The 18,470-nt window shown below is 39.6% G+C and overlaps 1 protein-coding gene, 1 long non-coding RNA gene, 2 other non-coding genes and 1 pseudogene across 4 annotated transcripts in view; all 5 read left to right on the top strand.

Annotated features, from left to right (window-relative positions):
* LOC143532878 (DNA-directed RNA polymerase II subunit 4-like) overlaps positions 1 to 18,441 on the top strand; it is a 173,539-nt gene extending 155,098 nt beyond the window's left edge. Inside the window, exon 6 of the mRNA XM_077027799.1 lies at positions 18,197 to 18,441. Coding sequence (XP_076883914.1) covers positions 18,197 to 18,274 — 78 coding nt within the window. The 3' untranslated portion in view covers positions 18,275 to 18,441. The remainder of the gene's footprint in view (positions 1 to 18,196) is intronic.
* On the top strand, positions 11,083 to 11,207 carry LOC143532897 (small nucleolar RNA SNORD14). The gene has a single exon (XR_013135264.1). It is a non-coding gene; the product is annotated as a small nucleolar RNA SNORD14 (small nucleolar RNA).
* LOC143532896 (small nucleolar RNA SNORD14) lies at positions 11,247 to 11,372 on the top strand. Its single transcript, XR_013135263.1, has one exon. It is a non-coding gene; the product is annotated as a small nucleolar RNA SNORD14 (small nucleolar RNA).
* LOC143532898 (small nucleolar RNA SNOR75) lies at positions 11,395 to 11,490 on the top strand (annotated as a pseudogene).
* Positions 16,868 to 18,032, top strand: LOC143532874 (uncharacterized). Its single transcript, XR_013135257.1, has 3 exons — positions 16,868 to 17,048; positions 17,134 to 17,229; positions 17,710 to 18,032. It is a non-coding gene; the product is annotated as an uncharacterized LOC143532874 (long non-coding RNA).
* Positions 18,442 to 18,470: the final 29 nt, after the last annotated feature.

The following is an 18,470-nucleotide window of genomic DNA, read 5'->3' as shown; positions in this document are numbered from 1 at the left end:
AGCAATTATTCCCGTAAGGGCATTTTGGTCAACAAACAAAGACTAACTAACCATTATTCTCCATAAGGGCAATTTGGTCAATTCATGGAAATCAACTAGCAACTATTCCCCGCAAGGGTATTTTGGTCAAAATACAACAATTATATAAAAACTATCATATTTCATGCATTCCTATACAACTCAGCAGCTAGTTTCGTTATGACAGAATTTCTACTTGAAAGATTGCACTAGTTCACCGATTATAACGTCTCAATTAATTCACCAAAAATTACCACAGAAGCATACATATCTTAGGTTTCCAGAACATGTTTTATCTTATTTTTATTCCATATAGATTGCTCATAATGATCAAAACACTACAGTAAACTCATATCAGTCAGATTCATGCGCAACAGAATGTTATTTGAAATTCCCGTTAAACGAAAAATCCAATAAATGCAAGACCACTTGGGTTTGGTTCCTAACTCAGTGAGTCAACTTCCAGAAGTGGAACCAACCCAATTGGTCTCGTGGTTCATGAGATATAACATTTACAACATAACCTAACAGCAGGTCTAACAGCTCAGCTTTGCATCACGTTTTTGTAAAATCATAAAAGTATACTTCCACTTATCCAAAAATTACGAATTTATACTTCATAGAAACTAGACTCAACCTAGTTTACTGCAGTACCCACAATCTCAATCAATTTTCACGTTTACACTTCGTTACAGTCAGTTAAACATCGTATATACATTCTGTCCAGAATCTGTTCACATCAAAACTCAACATAATCACAACCTATGAACTATCATGCATCCATATAACCCTCTAGACACTATAACTACTATCCATGCATATCAATCACACCATACATACAAGATTAGGGTTTGTGATCTAATCCAAATCAAAGACAACAATGAATCATGCAACAACATCAATCTAGTTATCAATCTATTATGCAACTAACAAGAATCATATTGATCACATACATACATATAATCGGCCTACTTAGGGTTTACATACAACCCATTAAACATCAAAATTACACAACAAGGAGGTAAGGGGTGATCAAGTATACCTTCCTAGCACCTAGTTCTTGGATTAATCTCTTGATTGATGTGTGTGTGTGTGATCTTTGTGGACGGCAGCCGTGGAGAGGGAACAAGAGACTTCCGATCAGAAGTTGTAGGGTTAGGGAAAATAGTTAGGGTTTAGTGTTTAAGTTATATTTATAAATAATCAAGTTACATTCTAGTCCCTCTTCTTTCCAAGTGTTGTTTTTTCTAGAACATTCCATCATACTTGGACAATAAGTTAACATGACCATAGTATTATCACATAGCACATAATCCTAACACATAATAATCATATAATTATTGTTTTTACGTTTGTCGTTTATTTATCAATCGTTTGCGTCAACTCGTTTGCGTTTCGGTGCAAATCCCGAAAGACTACCCATGTAGTGAGTGTTAAGCGTCATTTAAACCCTAGTTTAAATGTAATGAAGTGTGCGTTATAGATTCAACGATCTTAAAGTTTGAATTGACGGAGTTGAGTTAACGGAGTTAACCTGGAATTGACGATTGTCACATCATTCCCTTGTTAAAGAATTTTCGTCCCGAAAATTTGAGTCAAGTCGTGAGGAGAGTCTGAAAGAGTAAGAAGAAAAATTTCAGTTTGTCATATCATCCCCTAGTAAAAAGAAATTTCGTCCCGAAATTTAATTCATACCTCCGCTGATGTTTGACGGTTTGCCGGGTTTCGCGGTTTTCGGTGTTTGGTTAGCCCTTCAAAAAGGTGGGGATACTTTTTCATCATTTGATCCTCGCGTTCCCACGTGAACTCCGGTCCACGTCTCGAGTTCCAACGAACTTTAACGATTGGAATTTTGCTGTGTTTGAGCGTTTTGGTTTCCCAATCCAAAACCTCGACTGGTTCCTCAATGAACCGTAACTGTTCATCGACTTGTAGTTCCTCCAAAGGGACTACTTGGGTTTCATCAGATAGGCATTTCTTCAAATTTGAAACGTGGAATACATCGTGTACGCCACTGAGTTCTGTTGGTAGGTCCAGTCGGTACGCCACCGGACCAATGCGCTCAGTTATCCGGTACGGACCAACATACCGTGGGTTGAGTTTGTTTCGCTTACCAAAGCGAACCACACCTTTCCAAGGTGAGACTTTGAGTAACACCCGATCGTTTACTTGAAATTCGAGAGGTTTTCGGCGCTTGTCGGCGTAACTCTTTTGGCGATCTCGTGCTGCTGCCATGCGATTTCGGATTTGAACGATCTTTTCCGAGGTTTCGAGTACCAGTTCCGGACCAGTGATTTGGCTATCACCCACCTCTGCCCAGCAGAGTGGTGATCGACACTTCCGTCCGTACAGCGCTTCAAACGGTGCTGCCTTAATACTTGCGTGGTAGCTGTTATTATACGAAAACTCTACCAAGGGTAAGTGGGGTTCCCAACTCTTTCCGAAATCTAAGACGCATGCACGCAACATATCCTCCAGGGTCTGGATAGTCCGTTCACTTTGCCCATCCGTCTGAGGATGGTATGCGGTACTCATATCAAGACGTGTGCCCAGTGCGCTTTGCAGCGACTTCCAAAAGTGTGAGGTAAAACGAGAATCTCGATCGGAAATGATCGAGACAGGCACTCCGTGTCTCGACACTACTTCCTTCATGTAGACACGAGTCAGTCTTTCCATTTTGTCTGTTTCTTTAATTGCTAAGAAGTGTGCCGATTTAGTCAATCGGTCAACGATCACCCAGATGGTATCGCATCCCGTCGGTGTCTTAGGCAAACCCGTAATAAAGTCCATTGAGATTTGTTCCCATTTCCACATTGGGAGTTCCGGTTGTTGCAGTAGACCAGATGGTTTCTGGTATTCTATCTTGACTCTGGCACAAGTCAAGCATTTGCTCACGTAGGTGGCGATGTCGGCTTTCATGTTCGGCCACCAGTAAAGTTCCTTTAAATCATGATACATTTTATCTGAGCCAGGGTGGATAGAATATCGGGACTTGTGAGCTTCGTCCATCACTAGAGTTCTCAACTCTCCGTATCGTGGAACCCAAATCCGGTTCTCAAAATATCGGACCCCGTCCGATCTGGTTTCAAGTTGCTTGCTCATGCCCCGCATGAGTTCCGATGGAAGATTATCATCTTTCAAAGCTTCCAGTTGCGCATCGCGAATCTGATCGGGTAAGCTGGCATGAATCGTGAGTTGCAATGCTCTCACTCGTCTGGGTTTATCTGTTTCTTTCCTGCTGAGGGCGTCGGCCACCACATTGGCCTTGCCAGGGTGGTACTTGATGGCACAATCATAATCTTTAAGCAGCTCGACCCAACGACGCTGTCGCATGTTCAGCTCTTTCTGATCGTAGATATGTTGGAGACTCTTGTGGTCGGTGTAAATGGTAAACTTGGTACCGTACAAGTAATGCCTCCATATCTTTAGAGCAAACACTACAGCTCCGAGTTCCAAATCGTGGGTCGTGTAGTTCTTCTCGTGAACCCGTAGTTGTCTAGAGGCGTAGGCTATAACCTTCTCGAGTTGCATCAGCACACAACCGAGACCTTGTATAGATGCGTCACAGTGTACCTCAAAGTTTTCCGTTCCCTCGGGGAGAGCTAAAATAGGGGCGCTACAAAGCTTGGTTTTCAACAGTTGAAAAGCGGTTTCTTGCGCGTCACCCCAGTTGTACTTAGTGCCCTTGTGAGTCAAAGCGGTGAGGGGTTGAGCAATCTTTGAAAATCCCTCGATGAAACGCCGATAGTAGCCGGCCAATCCTAGGAATTGTCGCACCTCAGTCGGAGTCTTAGGTGCTTCCCAGTTTTTGATGGCCTCTACCTTACCGGGATCGACATGGATACCATTCTCGTTGATCACATGTCCTAAGAAGTGAACCTCGCGAAGCCAAAATTCACATTTCGAGAGTTTAGCATACAGTTGTTCCTTCTTCAGTAGTTCCAGGATTATCCTTAAATGCTCTTCGTGGTCAGTCTCGTTCTTGGAGTAGACGAGAATATCATCAATGAAAACAATCACAAACTTGTCGAGGTACGCCTTGCATACTCGATTCATGAGATCCATAAATACGGCTGGTGCGTTGGTTAGGCCAAAAGGCATAACCGAAAACTCGTAGTGACCATACCGTGTTCTGAAAGCCGTTTTTGAAATATCTTCTTCGCGCACTCTCAGCTGGTGATAACCGGATCGTAGATCGATCTTCGAGTAGTAACTCGATCCCTGAAGCTGGTCAAACAAATCATCAATTCGGGGTAAAGGATAACGGTTCTTGACCGTCACTTTGTTCAACTCCCGGTAGTCGATGCACATTCGGAAAGTCCCGTCTTTCTTTCGGACAAACAAGACAGGGGCTCCCCATGGCGATGAGCTAGGTCGGATAAAACCTTTATCCAACAAATCTTGCAACTGGGTGGACAACTCCTGAAGTTCCGCCGGTGCGAGCCGATACGGGGCTCGTGCTATGGGTGCTGCACCGGGTGTCAACTCGTGAAATTCGACTTGACGAATAGGAGGGAGTCCAGGTAAATCCTCCGGGAAAACTTCCGGAAAGTCTCGCACAACCGGTATGTCTTCAATTAGTTTCTCCTCCGCGGGTTTCTCAACAATCTGCGCCAAAACTGCCGGATGACCCTTTCGTAAATACTTCTGTGCCTTCATAAGGGTAATGACGCTGGTGGTCATGCCGCTTCTCTCGCCTCGGACCGAAATGATCTCGCCGGAAGGGGTGGTAATATGGACTATCTTATCATGGCATATAATCTCCGCTCGGTTCTCGGATAACCAGTCCATGCCGACAACGACATCGAAACTACTAAGCGTAAAAGGAATAAGGTCGATGTCAAAGACATGACCTGACAGTTTCAACTTACATCCCGCAAGTATATGAGTTGTTATTACAGTTTTACCGTTAGCTAATTCGACAGGAAACTCAGCGTCTAACGGGGTTGGAGTAAGGTTTAAAAGTTGGCTAAAGGCCTTTGACACAAAACTCCTATCAGCTCCAGTGTCAAACAAAACAGAAGCAAAACAATCGTTTACAGGGAACTTACCAGACACCACATGCGGATCTCTGCGGGCTTGACCCGATCCAATCACAAACGCTCTTCCTTTGCCATTTCCTCCACCGTTACTGCCACTTCCATTGCCCCCATTGTTGTCATTATGATTCAGCTTGGGGCAATCCTTCCGGAAATGACCTTCCTGTCCACATTCAAAACATCCCTTAGTCGTCATCGGTGGCTTAGGAGCACCCTTCGCCGCAAGGTCTCCTCTACATTCCTTCGCTTGGTGACCTATCTTTCCGCATCTTTGACACTTGACACGGTCACACTGACCAACATGATGAAAGTTGCACCTGTTGCACTTTGGATATTTCCCAACATATCCGCTCGAAACCTGCCCGCTACCGTTGTTGTTGTTGTTGTGATTCTGAGTGTTGAAACTCCGAGTAAATTCGGGCTTACGGTAGTGGTGTTGCGGTGGGAGGTTTGAGGATGAAGATCTGGTGTTGTCAAACTTTCTCTTCCCGCTGTTCGGGTTGCTGTTGTTGTTACTGTTGCTGACGTGGTCATTACTCGGGTTGTCACGGGCTTTAGCAGTCGAACCCCTCGGTGGTAACGCACCCTGGGTCACAGCCTGATCCGTCAGTTTGTGAGCCAAACGGATCGCTTGTTGGATCGTGGCTGGTCTGGAAGACGTCACCATACCCTGAATCTGTGGTGCTAACCCATCAATGTACATCTCTATTCTCTTGCTCGGCGGATCCACCATCCGCGGACACATCACCGCCAACTCGTGCGAACGAGTAGTGTAGGCTTCAATCTCTGAACCCACCATTTTCAATGACCAAAACTCCGACTCTAACTTCGAAATTTCTTCCCTCGGACAGTACTCTTCTCGCATCATGTTTTTGAACTCCTCCCAGTTCATCGCGTTAGCCAGTTCTAATCCAAGGATCTGGACGTTCGAATTCCACCAAGTGAGGGCGGAATCCTCAAGTGTCCCAGCAGCGAATTTGACCCTACTGGCAGGGGGACAGTTACACATCTCAAAGGCCGACTCGGCCTTCTCAGCCCAACGCAGGAAGCCTATAGCTCCCTCAGTGCCCTTAAACGTACTGGGCTTGCAGTCAAGGTAGTTCTTGAAGGTACATGTTCCATTCGGACCTCCGGTTTGATTTTGAACGTGTGCAGCTAAAGCGGCAGCAACATGGTCATTCAGCAGGGTTTGGAGTTCAGCTGCAGTCATGCTGATGTTACCACGTCCTCGTCCAGCGTTTCTTCCGGCCATTTCCTAGAATCACAGTATAAAATGTTAAACATGAATTTTTCTTTCATATACAACACACCATACATGTAATAAAAAAAAATAGGTAAGAAAGAAAAATAAGGAACAACATCACATCACAACCACATATTAGTCTAAGTAAAAATTCATGATTAAAACCATTGTATTCGCTACAAAGTATTTCCAATCAATCCTTAAAATCATAGAAAAATAATAGTTAGGATGGAGACAACCCCTCCATCTAAGTGTCATCATCACTAGATGTCGTCATCGGAGGACACCTCTGAATGTGCCTCCTCCTCAGCCGGTTCCTCCTCCGGCTCCTCTTCGGGATCTTCCTCGGGATCCTCCTCAGGCTCCTCTTCGGGATCTTCTTCAGGTTCCTCTTCAGGCTCTGCCTCGGGTTCTGCTGCGTTCTGGGCAAGTTGCATTTGTAGGATATCGCAACGTTCTAATGCTATTTCGGTTCGGGTCCTTGCTTCTTGGAGTTGCTCTTGCAAGTCTATCATCTCGGCTTGCTCTTCATCATAACCTTGGTTTGTTGCTCACTAGTCTCTTGCATTTCTTTCGTTGCCGCTGCCATGCGGGCAATCTCCTCCTGAGTCTCGGTTCCATCTTTAAACAGTCTGGCAACATTTTCTCTAGTGTAGCGCATGTAACCCACATCACGCTCCAAACAAGAAACGACAGCTGCGAGAACTCGCTCTACAGGTTCGGGTATAGGTGGTAGAGTGTTAGGGTAAGCAGGGTGGTTCGGGTGAGGCAATGGGGGAACTTGTTCACGGTAGACCATACGTCTGATCATGTTGGGGTACCACTCCCAGCTAACGTCGTTGTCATACAAGCCTCCGGATAGGCGGTACCTCTTCGGTGCAGGAGCTTCGAGTTCCGGGACTACGTGGGGTGGCGAGGCAGTAGGTAACTGCGGTTCCTTCCCGTGAGCATGCATCATCGAATCGGATGATGATGAGGGTGGCGTCGACATTTCTACAGGTAAGCCGTGTATATGCGCGCGTATGAGTAAAGGAGGTAAAGAAATAAGATTTCAAGACTACACAAACCTATGCAGTGTGTATCATTATAACTAATGGGTCGTCGCGGTTATAGTCTAGTATGCATGCAGTTTCTAGTTCGCTATAACCAATGGCTCTGATACCAATCTGTCACACCCTCAAAATCCACTAACGGAGTTTTACCGTCAGAGGGTGTGAACTGGCAGGATCGGATTCATTAGTTATAACCAAACCAAAGAAAAACGTTTAAATGAAAGTAAATGCGGAAGCGTAAAACCTTAATTCAAAAGTTGCGTCACGCAGGACGACTTAAAACCAAATGTAACTGTTAAAATTAAGTTTGCAGAATAAAAGTGTTTTCATTAATGCATGCTCCTAAACCGCGCGCCCGCCTCGGCTACCTGAGAATAACATACTAAAAGTGTCAACACAAGGTTGGTGAGTTCACAAGTTAAATAAGGTAAATTGTTTAGCGTTTTGCGTAACCTCGTTACGATGTTTAAATGTTGCGTAACCCCGTTACGACGTTTGAGTGTGTAACCACGTTACAGCGTTTAAGTGTTGCGTAACCCCGTTACGGCGTTTGAGTGTGTAACCACGTTACAGCGTTTAAGTGTTTTGCATTACCAGATAGTGTTATGTCAAATTATATATCGATAGGTAGCTAATCTATACAACAAGTATCGCTAAGTGGTTCGCGACCGAAGCTGACTGTTTATCAAGTGCCCGTCACCAGGTCCTCCAGACCATGGTAAGTGTTAGCCAAAATTTACACCCACTCAACCTCCAGTTGAGCTTAGCGTCGGGTGGGGTTTGTCAAACCCAGTAGTACTACCCAAAAGTGACTCGCTATTCCAAATATTAACCGGTCCGATGTGTGGGACTTCAAATGTTATGTATGCCGCTTAGCCTTTACAAGTGATATATAATTTATAACAAAATCTTTCATATGCGTTTATCTCAGAAAATATGTTTATCGGAGTATGTTATCTCCCCCAAGTGAAAAACGTTTGAAAACAGTTTAAGAGTGGGGTAAGTGAACTCACTGTTTGCGAAGAATATCCGATCTAGATCACCAAGTGATGCGCGTCGTAGAAAACTCTCTAGCGTTCTAAAATAACAAGGAAATTTTCTAAGTAGCGGAACATTTAACGAGTCTCTAGACTCGGCACATAATACCTATGCACGTAACATGTTTCGTGTATCGTTTGTGAATCGTGTGTGACTTGAACAAGTACAATTGTGATACGATACATGAGTGAGCAATTACTTTCGTGTCACGTATTAATAACATACTTATTAGCAATTATTCCCGTAAGGGCATTTTGGTCAACAAACAAAGACTAACTAACCATTATTCTCCATAAGGGCAATTTGGTCAATTCATGGAAATCAACTAGCAACTATTCCCCGCAAGGGTATTTTGGTCAAAATACAACAATTATATAAAAACTATCATATTTCATGCATTCCTATACAACTCAGCAGCTAGTTTCGTTATGACAGAATTTCTACTTGAAAGATTGCACTAGTTCACCGATTATAACGTCTCAATTAATTCACCAAAAATTACCACAGAAGCATACATATCTTAGGTTTCCAGAACATGTTTTATCTTATTTTTATTCCATATAGATTGCTCATAATGATCAAAACACTACAGTAAACTCATATCAGTCAGATTCATGCGCAACAGAATGTTATTTGAAATTCCCGTTAAACGAAAAATCCAATAAATGCAAGACCACTTGGGTTTGGTTCCTAACTCAGTGAGTCAACTTCCAGAAGTGGAACCAACCCAATTGGTCTCGTGGTTCATGAGATATAACATTTACAACATAACCTAACAGCAGGTCTAACAGCTCAGCTTTGCATCACGTTTTTGTAAAATCATAAAAGTATACTTCCACTTATCCAAAAATTACGAATTTATACTTCATAGAAACTAGACTCAACCTAGTTTACTGCAGTACCCACAATCTCAATCAATTTTCACGTTTACACTTCGTTACAGTCAGTTAAACATCGTATATACATTCTGTCCAGAATCTGTTCACATCAAAACTCAACATAATCACAACCTATGAACTATCATGCATCCATATAACCCTCTAGACACTATAACTACTATCCATGCATATCAATCACACCATACATACAAGATTAGGGTTTGTGATCTAATCCAAATCAAAGACAACAATGAATCATGCAACAACATCAATCTAGTTATCAATCTATTATGCAACTAACAAGAATCATATTGATCACATACATACATATAATCGGCCTACTTAGGGTTTACATACAACCCATTAAACATCAAAATTACACAACAAGGAGGTAAGGGGTGATCAAGTATACCTTCCTAGCACCTAGTTCTTGGATTAATCTCTTGATTGATGTGTGTGTGTGTGATCTTTGTGGACGGCAGCCGTGGAGAGGGAACAAGAGACTTCCGATCGGAAGTTGTAGGGTTAGGGAAAATAGTTAGGGTTTAGTGTTTAAGTTATATTTATAAATAATCAAGTTACATTCTAGTCCCTCTTCTTTCCAAGTGTTGTTTTTTCTAGAACATTCCATCATACTTGGACAATAAGTTAACATGACCATAGTATTATCACATAGCACATAATCCTAACACATAATAATCATATAATTATTGTTTTTACGTTTGTCGTTTATTTATCAATCGTTTGCGTCAACTCGTTTGCGTTTCGGTGCAAATCCCGAAAGACTACCCATGTAGTGAGTGTTAAGCGTCATTTAAACCCTAGTTTAAATGTAATGAAGTGTGCGTTATAGATTCAACGATCTTAAAGTTTGAATTGACGGAGTTGAGTTAACGGAGTTAACCTGGAATTGACGATTGTCACAGATATAAACACTTTCAATACCGGAGACGGACGTTACCGGACATAATCGGATGAGCGTTATCGGACGTTCACGAACACTATCGAACGGACTTGACCCTTGTCCGTGTTCATCCGTTAGCTTATCGAACGAAATTTTTTGTCCATGTCCGGTTCATTTATTAAATGGACGAAGATAAACGAACTTCTTGCCTACTGGATGTCCAGTTCGCTTAGAGCCCTATGCATAAAGTTAGCTAAATTATTATTAGAGTAAATTGTCATTTTCGTCCTTGTTTTGGCAAATAGTGCGAATTTAGTCCAAAACGTTTATTTTTTGCAAATGGACCCTCCACGTTTCCCAGTTCCTGCCAGTTACATCCAAATCACTAACCCCGTTAAATTATATCGTTAAGTCAAGGGTAGAAATGTCTTTTCACCCCTTCCTTATTATAATACGTATTTCAGTGAACTGCGGTTTTCGTCCCTCTTGTTTGTCCAAATATGCAGTTTTAGTCAAGTAGTTTCAATTTGCAATTTTCTTTCCTATGGTTTTATTTCACTTGCAGTTCAACCCGAATTCTCTAATCTCGTTAAGTCTGGTCGTTAAACCTATAAGTATGCCCTTTACGTGAGGGGCAATTTTGTTCCTTCTTTTTTTCCTTTTTCCCCAAATACATGCTCAACCCTCATGTGATGTTTATATATTAATCAAAACATTACATACCGAAAGACAAAACAAACACGGCCGACCCGAGGTGAGCTCTACCTCGGGCCGTCCCACGCGACTCTCCTCTCTCGGTTTCTATCTCACAGGCAACTGTTTAGTTTAAACTGTGTAACACTTTCAGCATCATCGTTGTTATTTTTGAGTTCATTGTATCGTTAATTTGTGTTTAATTTTACTAATTTGGCATCGATGATGATATCCTTAAGGCTTGTTTCTCATGAACATTCGCAGTGGCCGCCTGATTGAGCTTTCGCCTTTGCCAGGCTTGAGAATTCATGCTGCTTTATCCTTCCTTGGATGTCTGAGATCCTCTTTTAGTTTGTTTTGTTTTATTAATTTGTTAGTTGAAACTAGTGATGATAATGTTTAAGGCTTGTTTCTCAGAAACATTCGCAGTGGCCGACCAAGAGCTTTCGCCTTCGCCAGGCTTGAGAGCTTATGTTGTTTTGCTTCCTTCCTTGGATGTCTGAAGTTTCATATTATTATTATTAGGGTTTCTCAATGATGATTTCATTCATAGATGACGAGTCTGATAATATTATATCCATTCTATTCATTAATGAAGACTATTCGAGGCATTTGTCTGAGAGATAACCACCCTTTTTCTTTCTTTCATTTTCGGTTATTGGTTTTGCCCTTTATTGTTCGTTTTATGTTAATTTATTTTCTGTTGTTGCTTCATTTGTTAATTCTGTAGTTGTTACTTGTTGATAATTGATAATGGATTTAACAGTCACCTAGGAACAAAGCGGTCTCCGGGCTTGCTTGGATGGTTTTAAACCTAACCGGTTTGGTTTGTGTATATTCCAAACTGGTTTCGGTTAATAAGTAGCCAAATTGATTGAGACTGGTTCTGGTTGGTTTAAGGCAGTTGTTTTAAAATCGGTTTGATTGTAAAATAGTAAGGGCGTGTTCGTTTCACAGAATTCGTGGGAATTCAAAAAAATTGAAATTAAAATCCCATGACATGGCGTGTTCGTTTCATTGGAATTGAAATCTTAATTCCATTTTGGTGTTCGGTTGACAAGGAATTGGAATTCAATTCCTTCAAATTAATTTAAACAAAGGGATTCTAAATCCTTCCATCATGTGAAGGAATTCATTGGAATCTTTTCTCGAGTTTTTTTTTTGTGCTAACGAAGACAACGAATAAAACATTTTAGCTTTTTTACTTTTTTGGTTTTTGATTTATGAATTTATTATTATTATTTTTGAATACTTTTTTGAGGGGTTTTTGATCATAATAGAAAACCCATTAAAAAATTCAAATAAATAATAAAAAAAATTATAACTCAAAATATAAATAAAAAACAAAAAATCTAAAGAGACTAAAATGTTTCCGCCGTTATCCTCGTTAAAAAAAACTCAATTCTGATTTATTTGTCAAACGAACACATCAAAAATGGAATTGGATTTCAATTCCTTTCAATTCCAATTCTTATGGGAATGTTTAGATTCCAAATCCAATTCCTTCTAACTCCAAATCCTATACAAATTCCAATTCCAATTTCATTCCATTCTGTGAAACGAACACGTCCTAAGAGTTTTACGAAATGGCAGTTTAGTTCAGTTTTGAAACTGATTTGGTATAAACTGGTTTTAGAAACAAATTGGTTTGGTTTATGGTTAACTTTGTTGAACCAGCTTTTTTGGACATTCTCAATGTTTTTGTTTGAAAGGCAGGTGTTTTTTTGTTAAAGCTTGTCATACTCTCTTTTTTTCGTCAGTTTTTGGGTTGCAAATGTCTAAAATTTGCCAAGTTTTTGAGGTGTTTTCTCCAAAATTGAAATGAAGCCAGAAAGATGTATTTTGTGCAAAGCTTTTGCGGAATGTGGAGTGGAAGACTGGTAACGACGTAATGGAGGAACTTAACGTCTCACTTTTGTTGTTGATAATGGGAATAGTTCTCGTTTTTTACACATGGATTGAATTGATACAAATTTTACTGAAAAAAACAACGTAGGGAATTATGTTTTGAGACATGGCCAACGATGTTCTTGAAAATGTACTAAAAATTTGAAAAGTTCAGTGAAAAATAACATAGACCAAAATGTAGTAACTACATTAATAATACCTTTTCCAACCAAACACCTTAAAAGCTCTTGCAAATGTACTTCGTTAGATTTAATGTGAGTTTTTTTAATATGGTTTCACCCTCGTTTTCATCACGTAATTCAAAATTACAAGAAGATGACGGAAGTCGGCAAAAATTTGTACAACACCACCAACTTCGTTTTGATTAGTATATTCAATTCTGTTAAAAATATGGTTTTGGGTTTTAGGAGCCGAAAGTTAGTATTTATGCCTGTTATACCAGGAAATTGAATGTATTAAAAACAAAGTTGAAATGCGTGTTAATTCTCTAAACAAGGCTCTTTCATGTTTGACAACTTTGTCTGATTCCGCCTCTAACGCATCCTAACCCGCAACAATCTAAATGTCTCTTATGCCAACACAAGGAAACACTCTTGTGAGTTTCATAGAATCATATTCCTCTTGACAACCCAAACACAAAAATATGAGCTGTCGTAGGGTGTGAGAGGTAATGTCACGACCACTTTTATATTATTTTACATAAATGATAATTTGGTTTATACTTTTTAATTAAGCAAACTATGTGCATAAATAAATGTGTACATGGATTGAACCGGACTGAACGAGAGCCTGCTCGTTAAGCTTTTGACAGACAGACAGACAGTTTACGAATATTCTACCGAACGAAAATTTATGTCTGTGTCCTTTCATTAGGAAATCGAGTTTCTCCGTGTCCGTTTGTTAATAATGTAAACGGACGTTAATAGACACTAATAGTCAAACCAAAGCCAGCCATAAGGTGTGGCCTGGTAGTCGACAGCCACATGCCCGACACTCTGCTAGGCCCGAAAATATTGTTTTTTAAATTATATGTATTTTTATTAAAACAATATGTATATTTAAGAGGTGTTTGGGATTCCTTGTTTTATCTACTTATAACTTTTCATTAAGTTAATAAGTTACAATATTGTAACTTATGAAACTTTTCCTCTCATAATATAAGCAATCACAAACACCTTATTACTTTTCAAAAAGTTTTTAAGTTATAAGTTGGTGAAAATAAACAAGCCCAAACACCCCCTTAGTATAAACTCAATTACATAACCATTAGATTGGTCTAGTGGCAAATGGGTACTACTCCCAACCTGAAGGTTATGGATTTTACTCTCATTTGAAACATGTTTAATATTATATTTATACCAAAGTTTTTAAACAGCTAATTATAACCAAGTAAAGCCATATAAAAACTAAATTGTTTAAACCTCCTTTTAATTAAGGCCCAAAACAAATTTCGCATTCTACCCACAATTTTTTTTTGCTTTCTCGGAGCCGCCCCTGAGTCAAACGAACAATAATGAACAAACAAACACATTACATTAATGGACACTAATGTATATTAATGAACAAACGAACATGTGAACATTAATGGACAATTGACACTAATGGACAAACATAAATGGTTAAATATTAATTCCAAACAACTTCACTTTTAAATTCGGAATTACACCACATAGTATAATAGACATCAAACATGTGTAGTAATACAAAAGTGTGATTAATAACACTAGAAATTCCACAATTAAATTAAAATACTGGATATATCTAAACAATTTCAATACCGGACATACATAATCGGACGAACGTCGTTCACAAACACTATCGAACGGACTTGGCCCTTGACCGTGTTCGTCCGTTAGCTTATCGAACGAAATTTTTTGTCCATGTCCGGTTCATTTATTAAATGAACGAACATAAACGAACTTTTTTCCAACCGGACGTCCAGTTCGCTTACAGCCGTATGCACAAACTTAGGGGCTTTTGGTAAGTGCTGAATCATTAAGTGCTGAACCAGTAAGAGATCAGAATGATTAAGAGACTCTGAACCAGTAAGTGCTGTTTGGTTAGACATCTGAATGACTGTGCTGAACAAAATTTTTTGTCCATGTCCGGTTCATTTATTAAATGGATGAACATAAACGAACTTTTTGCCAACCGGACGTCCAGTTCTCTTACAGCTGTATGCACAAACTCAGGGGCTGTTTGGTAAGTGCTGAATCATTAAGTGCTGAACCAGTAAGAGGTCGGAATGATTAAGAGACTCTGAACCAGTAAGTGCTGTTTGGTTGGACATCTGAATGACTGTGCAGAATGACTATTTTATCCCTCTGACTATTTCATGCATATTTGTTTAGTCAGAGTCCTTAATAACTAAACTGAATGACCATACTTTTGTTGTAACCAGTCAAAATACATCTTAAAAAATAGTTCACCAAATCACAACATAAATACCTCAACAATACGCCCACAAGTAGACAAAACCGTTACATATCAAACAAAACTTGAGCAAAAATAGTTCACCAAATCACAACATAAATACCTCAAAACTCGAGTATGTTGACCTCACATACCAGAATTGACCACTCAAACCATTGGTCCTCGTAGGGCTATTGGTAGACGAGTAGTAACCACAAACCCATCCGCTGCAATACCCCATTCCAGCTTAACACCTCCATCTGAACCTGCAACACACAAAATTTCCAGTCAGGTATTTTACCAACCACTTTGCAAGCAAACAAAAAAGTTCATTCGAGCATTTTCACCTCTTTTTTTACTTTTACAAAATACGAGTTATACCAATGGGCTTTGACCTCTTTTGACTTTTGACTCCTTATTCACTGTAACATTTATGGGTGTGCATGGTGCGGTTCGGTGCGGTTCGGGCTAAAACCAAACCGCAAACCAAACTTTCAGTTTTTTAATTATTCAAAACCATTCTGTTTTGGTTTTTTTCGGTTTGCGGTTTTCGGGTTCAATTCGTTTTTTTTGTTTTCCTCCTCGGGCTAAAATATTGCCGGCACCTTGATGGTTTTTCATTTGCCTCCTCTTCAACATTAGTGATCGGTACCTCAATATTAAACACCTGAGTCTTGCCAATTGATGTTTCCATCTACACAGTAAGGAGTAAATTAAAAACAATAACTGATCTATAGTTGGAACAAACCTTCAAAGCATGATGATAAAGCTAACCCATAAAACTAACCAACACAAATTTTTATAAAATAATTATGAGATTAGCTTCTAAAGACATAGTTTGCATCATTATATATAGTGGTTACAATTTCAGTCAGTCAGGTTATTACTGTTTTTTTTGTTCGACCATTTATTCTGTTCGGGTCCTCCCAAAATGCAAAACAAAGTGTGAAATTCATGAAACCATAAAATACAGTAAACTATAGTAGTGCACTAAGAGTTGAACACAAAGGAAACCTGATGAGCCACTAATGATAGTGCAAAGATTGATTAATGCTTACAATTCTATCCATCAGAAATTGTAATTTTGTATACAATTCTATCCAAAGTTGTGTGGTTTGTGAGACCCCTCTTCTTATTTTCCAGCCAACTTTAACAAAACCCCCCCATAAACTTAAACCCAAAACCCCCACTTCCTTTAACTCCAAAATTTTCAAACTAATAGAAAGATTCAACCAAATTGAACATCAATTAACAAAAATAGGACATCAATTAGTCGTTCAAACCATAAACCCTAGTTAGTAGCTTCTAAGCCTAGTCGTTCAAACCATAGTCGAACCCTACCTGGTTCGGACAATAATCAAGCGAGATGGTGTTTGTGTGTGCAGGTGAGTAATTATGTCGAGATTAGAGGATGGTTGTAGCACATTGGCGATGGAAAAGAACAATTGCAGTAGAGGTGATGGTGACGGAGGAGAAGGGGGAACGAACAGTGGTGGTGAGCATGGGTAATCTGGTCTATTTTTTCATTCAGTGATGTATCCAAGCTGAATGGGTAAGAGGCTAACTTAATCATTCAGATGTGTTTTGTGAAAGAACCAAACGCTCTGATCTGAGCGAATCAGATGTGGATCTCTTAATAGATCCATTCAGACACAAAACAAACAACCCCTTAGCTAAATTACTATTACAACAAACAAATACTTGATGAAAATGCAAAGTAGTAAGTAGTTGAGGGTCAATAAATACATATTGGCATAGTTAAAGACAACAGCAGTTTCATCTTCTTCTTCTTCTTCACCGTTCCATCGAATAACCGTCTTCTTCCATTATGATCCATTTCCAGCACACTCTCATTCAATCAAGGTAATCTAAGAGGGTGTTTAAAATGTAATAATCGTCTATTATTAAATTCAATTCAATTAAATTAACCTGTTTTATTATCAATTAGGGTTTGACGAAATGGCTTTGAGGCAATTGCGTTTGCTGCCTTGGAATTCGAATGCGTTCTTTGCTCGATATTCTTCCAACTCAAATCCTTACCATGGTATGGTAATCACATCACATTCACACACATAACATTTTTTGTCTATTGATTTTCATGAATGTAGGTTTACTGTTCTGATACCGACACATATTTGTTGATTTAATGAGACAGTGGTACAAGTATATTATACGGTTCTCGCAGTTCTCAACATATTCTTGGTTCTGAAATGAACGCTCTCCTATAACTACATCAGTGGAAACTTAATCAAAAAGTTTTCACCACTGTGAGAGTCGTTACCACCCAGCATTGTTACCGTCATAGGCTCAGCCCCTTGGACCCCACTCTGAGCTTCGCCCATTAGAACCTTAGAGGTCTCTTAGTGCCCGAATTCATAATTGTGTTTGAAGTTTGAACTAGCAGTCAAGCATGTACAACACACCCTGCAACTCATATCAGTGTTTATTATGATTTTCTTATTTGGTCTTTTGTAATTTTAGTTACACGAAAATACAACAATGAACAACTGTTTGATGCTTACAGTGAAAGTTGGGATACCGGAGTTCTTGAATGGGATAGGGAACGGTGTCAAGACTTATGCAGAAAAAATCGAAGCTGAATTTGGGGATTTGCAGAATCTGTTGGTTGCTCGTTCTATGAAGCTCAAGAAAATTAATGTTGGAGGCGATCCGAAAGTTTGCAGACACGTAAGTGTATTCTCTGGATTGATTTGATAGTGAGTTAAATATTTGCATCATGGTTATTTTTAAGATTATGTTGAGTGGCCTCCGTTTTGGGTATGCCTTTGGATTACATATATGAAGTTAAGAGCACACACGAGAAGCTTAAAGGCATTTATCTGAAAGAAAAAACACGATAGTTTTGTGAATGCGAGACGTTGCTCTATGTGCAACCCAAAACAGCCTTCCCTATTATGTAAACAATTCACAATCTTTTCACCGTTCTTGGTGAAAGTTGTTTTGTTTGAATATGTTTTTGCAGTCATTGAAAGTTTGTTATGTTTTTGCAGTCGAGGGGACGTGGACATGATGATGAAGCTATAGAGAAAATGCTGAATGACATGTCTTTGATTAAGAAGTTTGAGTAGTTTCCATGCTCTGTTTCTGTTCTCATTTTCAAAGGTTTCTTGATTTAGAGTGAAAGTTGTTTACAAACCCGTAATATGTAGTAATATGCTATAGTGATTTGTACTAAGTGCATTGGACGCTGTACCTGAACCATCTGCTTGCTCTTTAATGACTATCAATTGCATCATGTTTCTTCATTTTCATACGCATGTGGAG

Source organism: Bidens hawaiensis, unplaced genomic scaffold (assembly GCF_021521415.1).
Source record: "Bidens hawaiensis isolate Kalapana, Puna unplaced genomic scaffold, B.hawaiensis_p1.1 tig00009567_1, whole genome shotgun sequence".
Taxonomy (NCBI): domain Eukaryota; kingdom Viridiplantae; phylum Streptophyta; class Magnoliopsida; order Asterales; family Asteraceae; genus Bidens; species Bidens hawaiensis.
The sequence above is the reverse complement of the archived record's forward strand: the minus strand, read 5'-3'. Positions and strand labels throughout refer to the sequence as shown.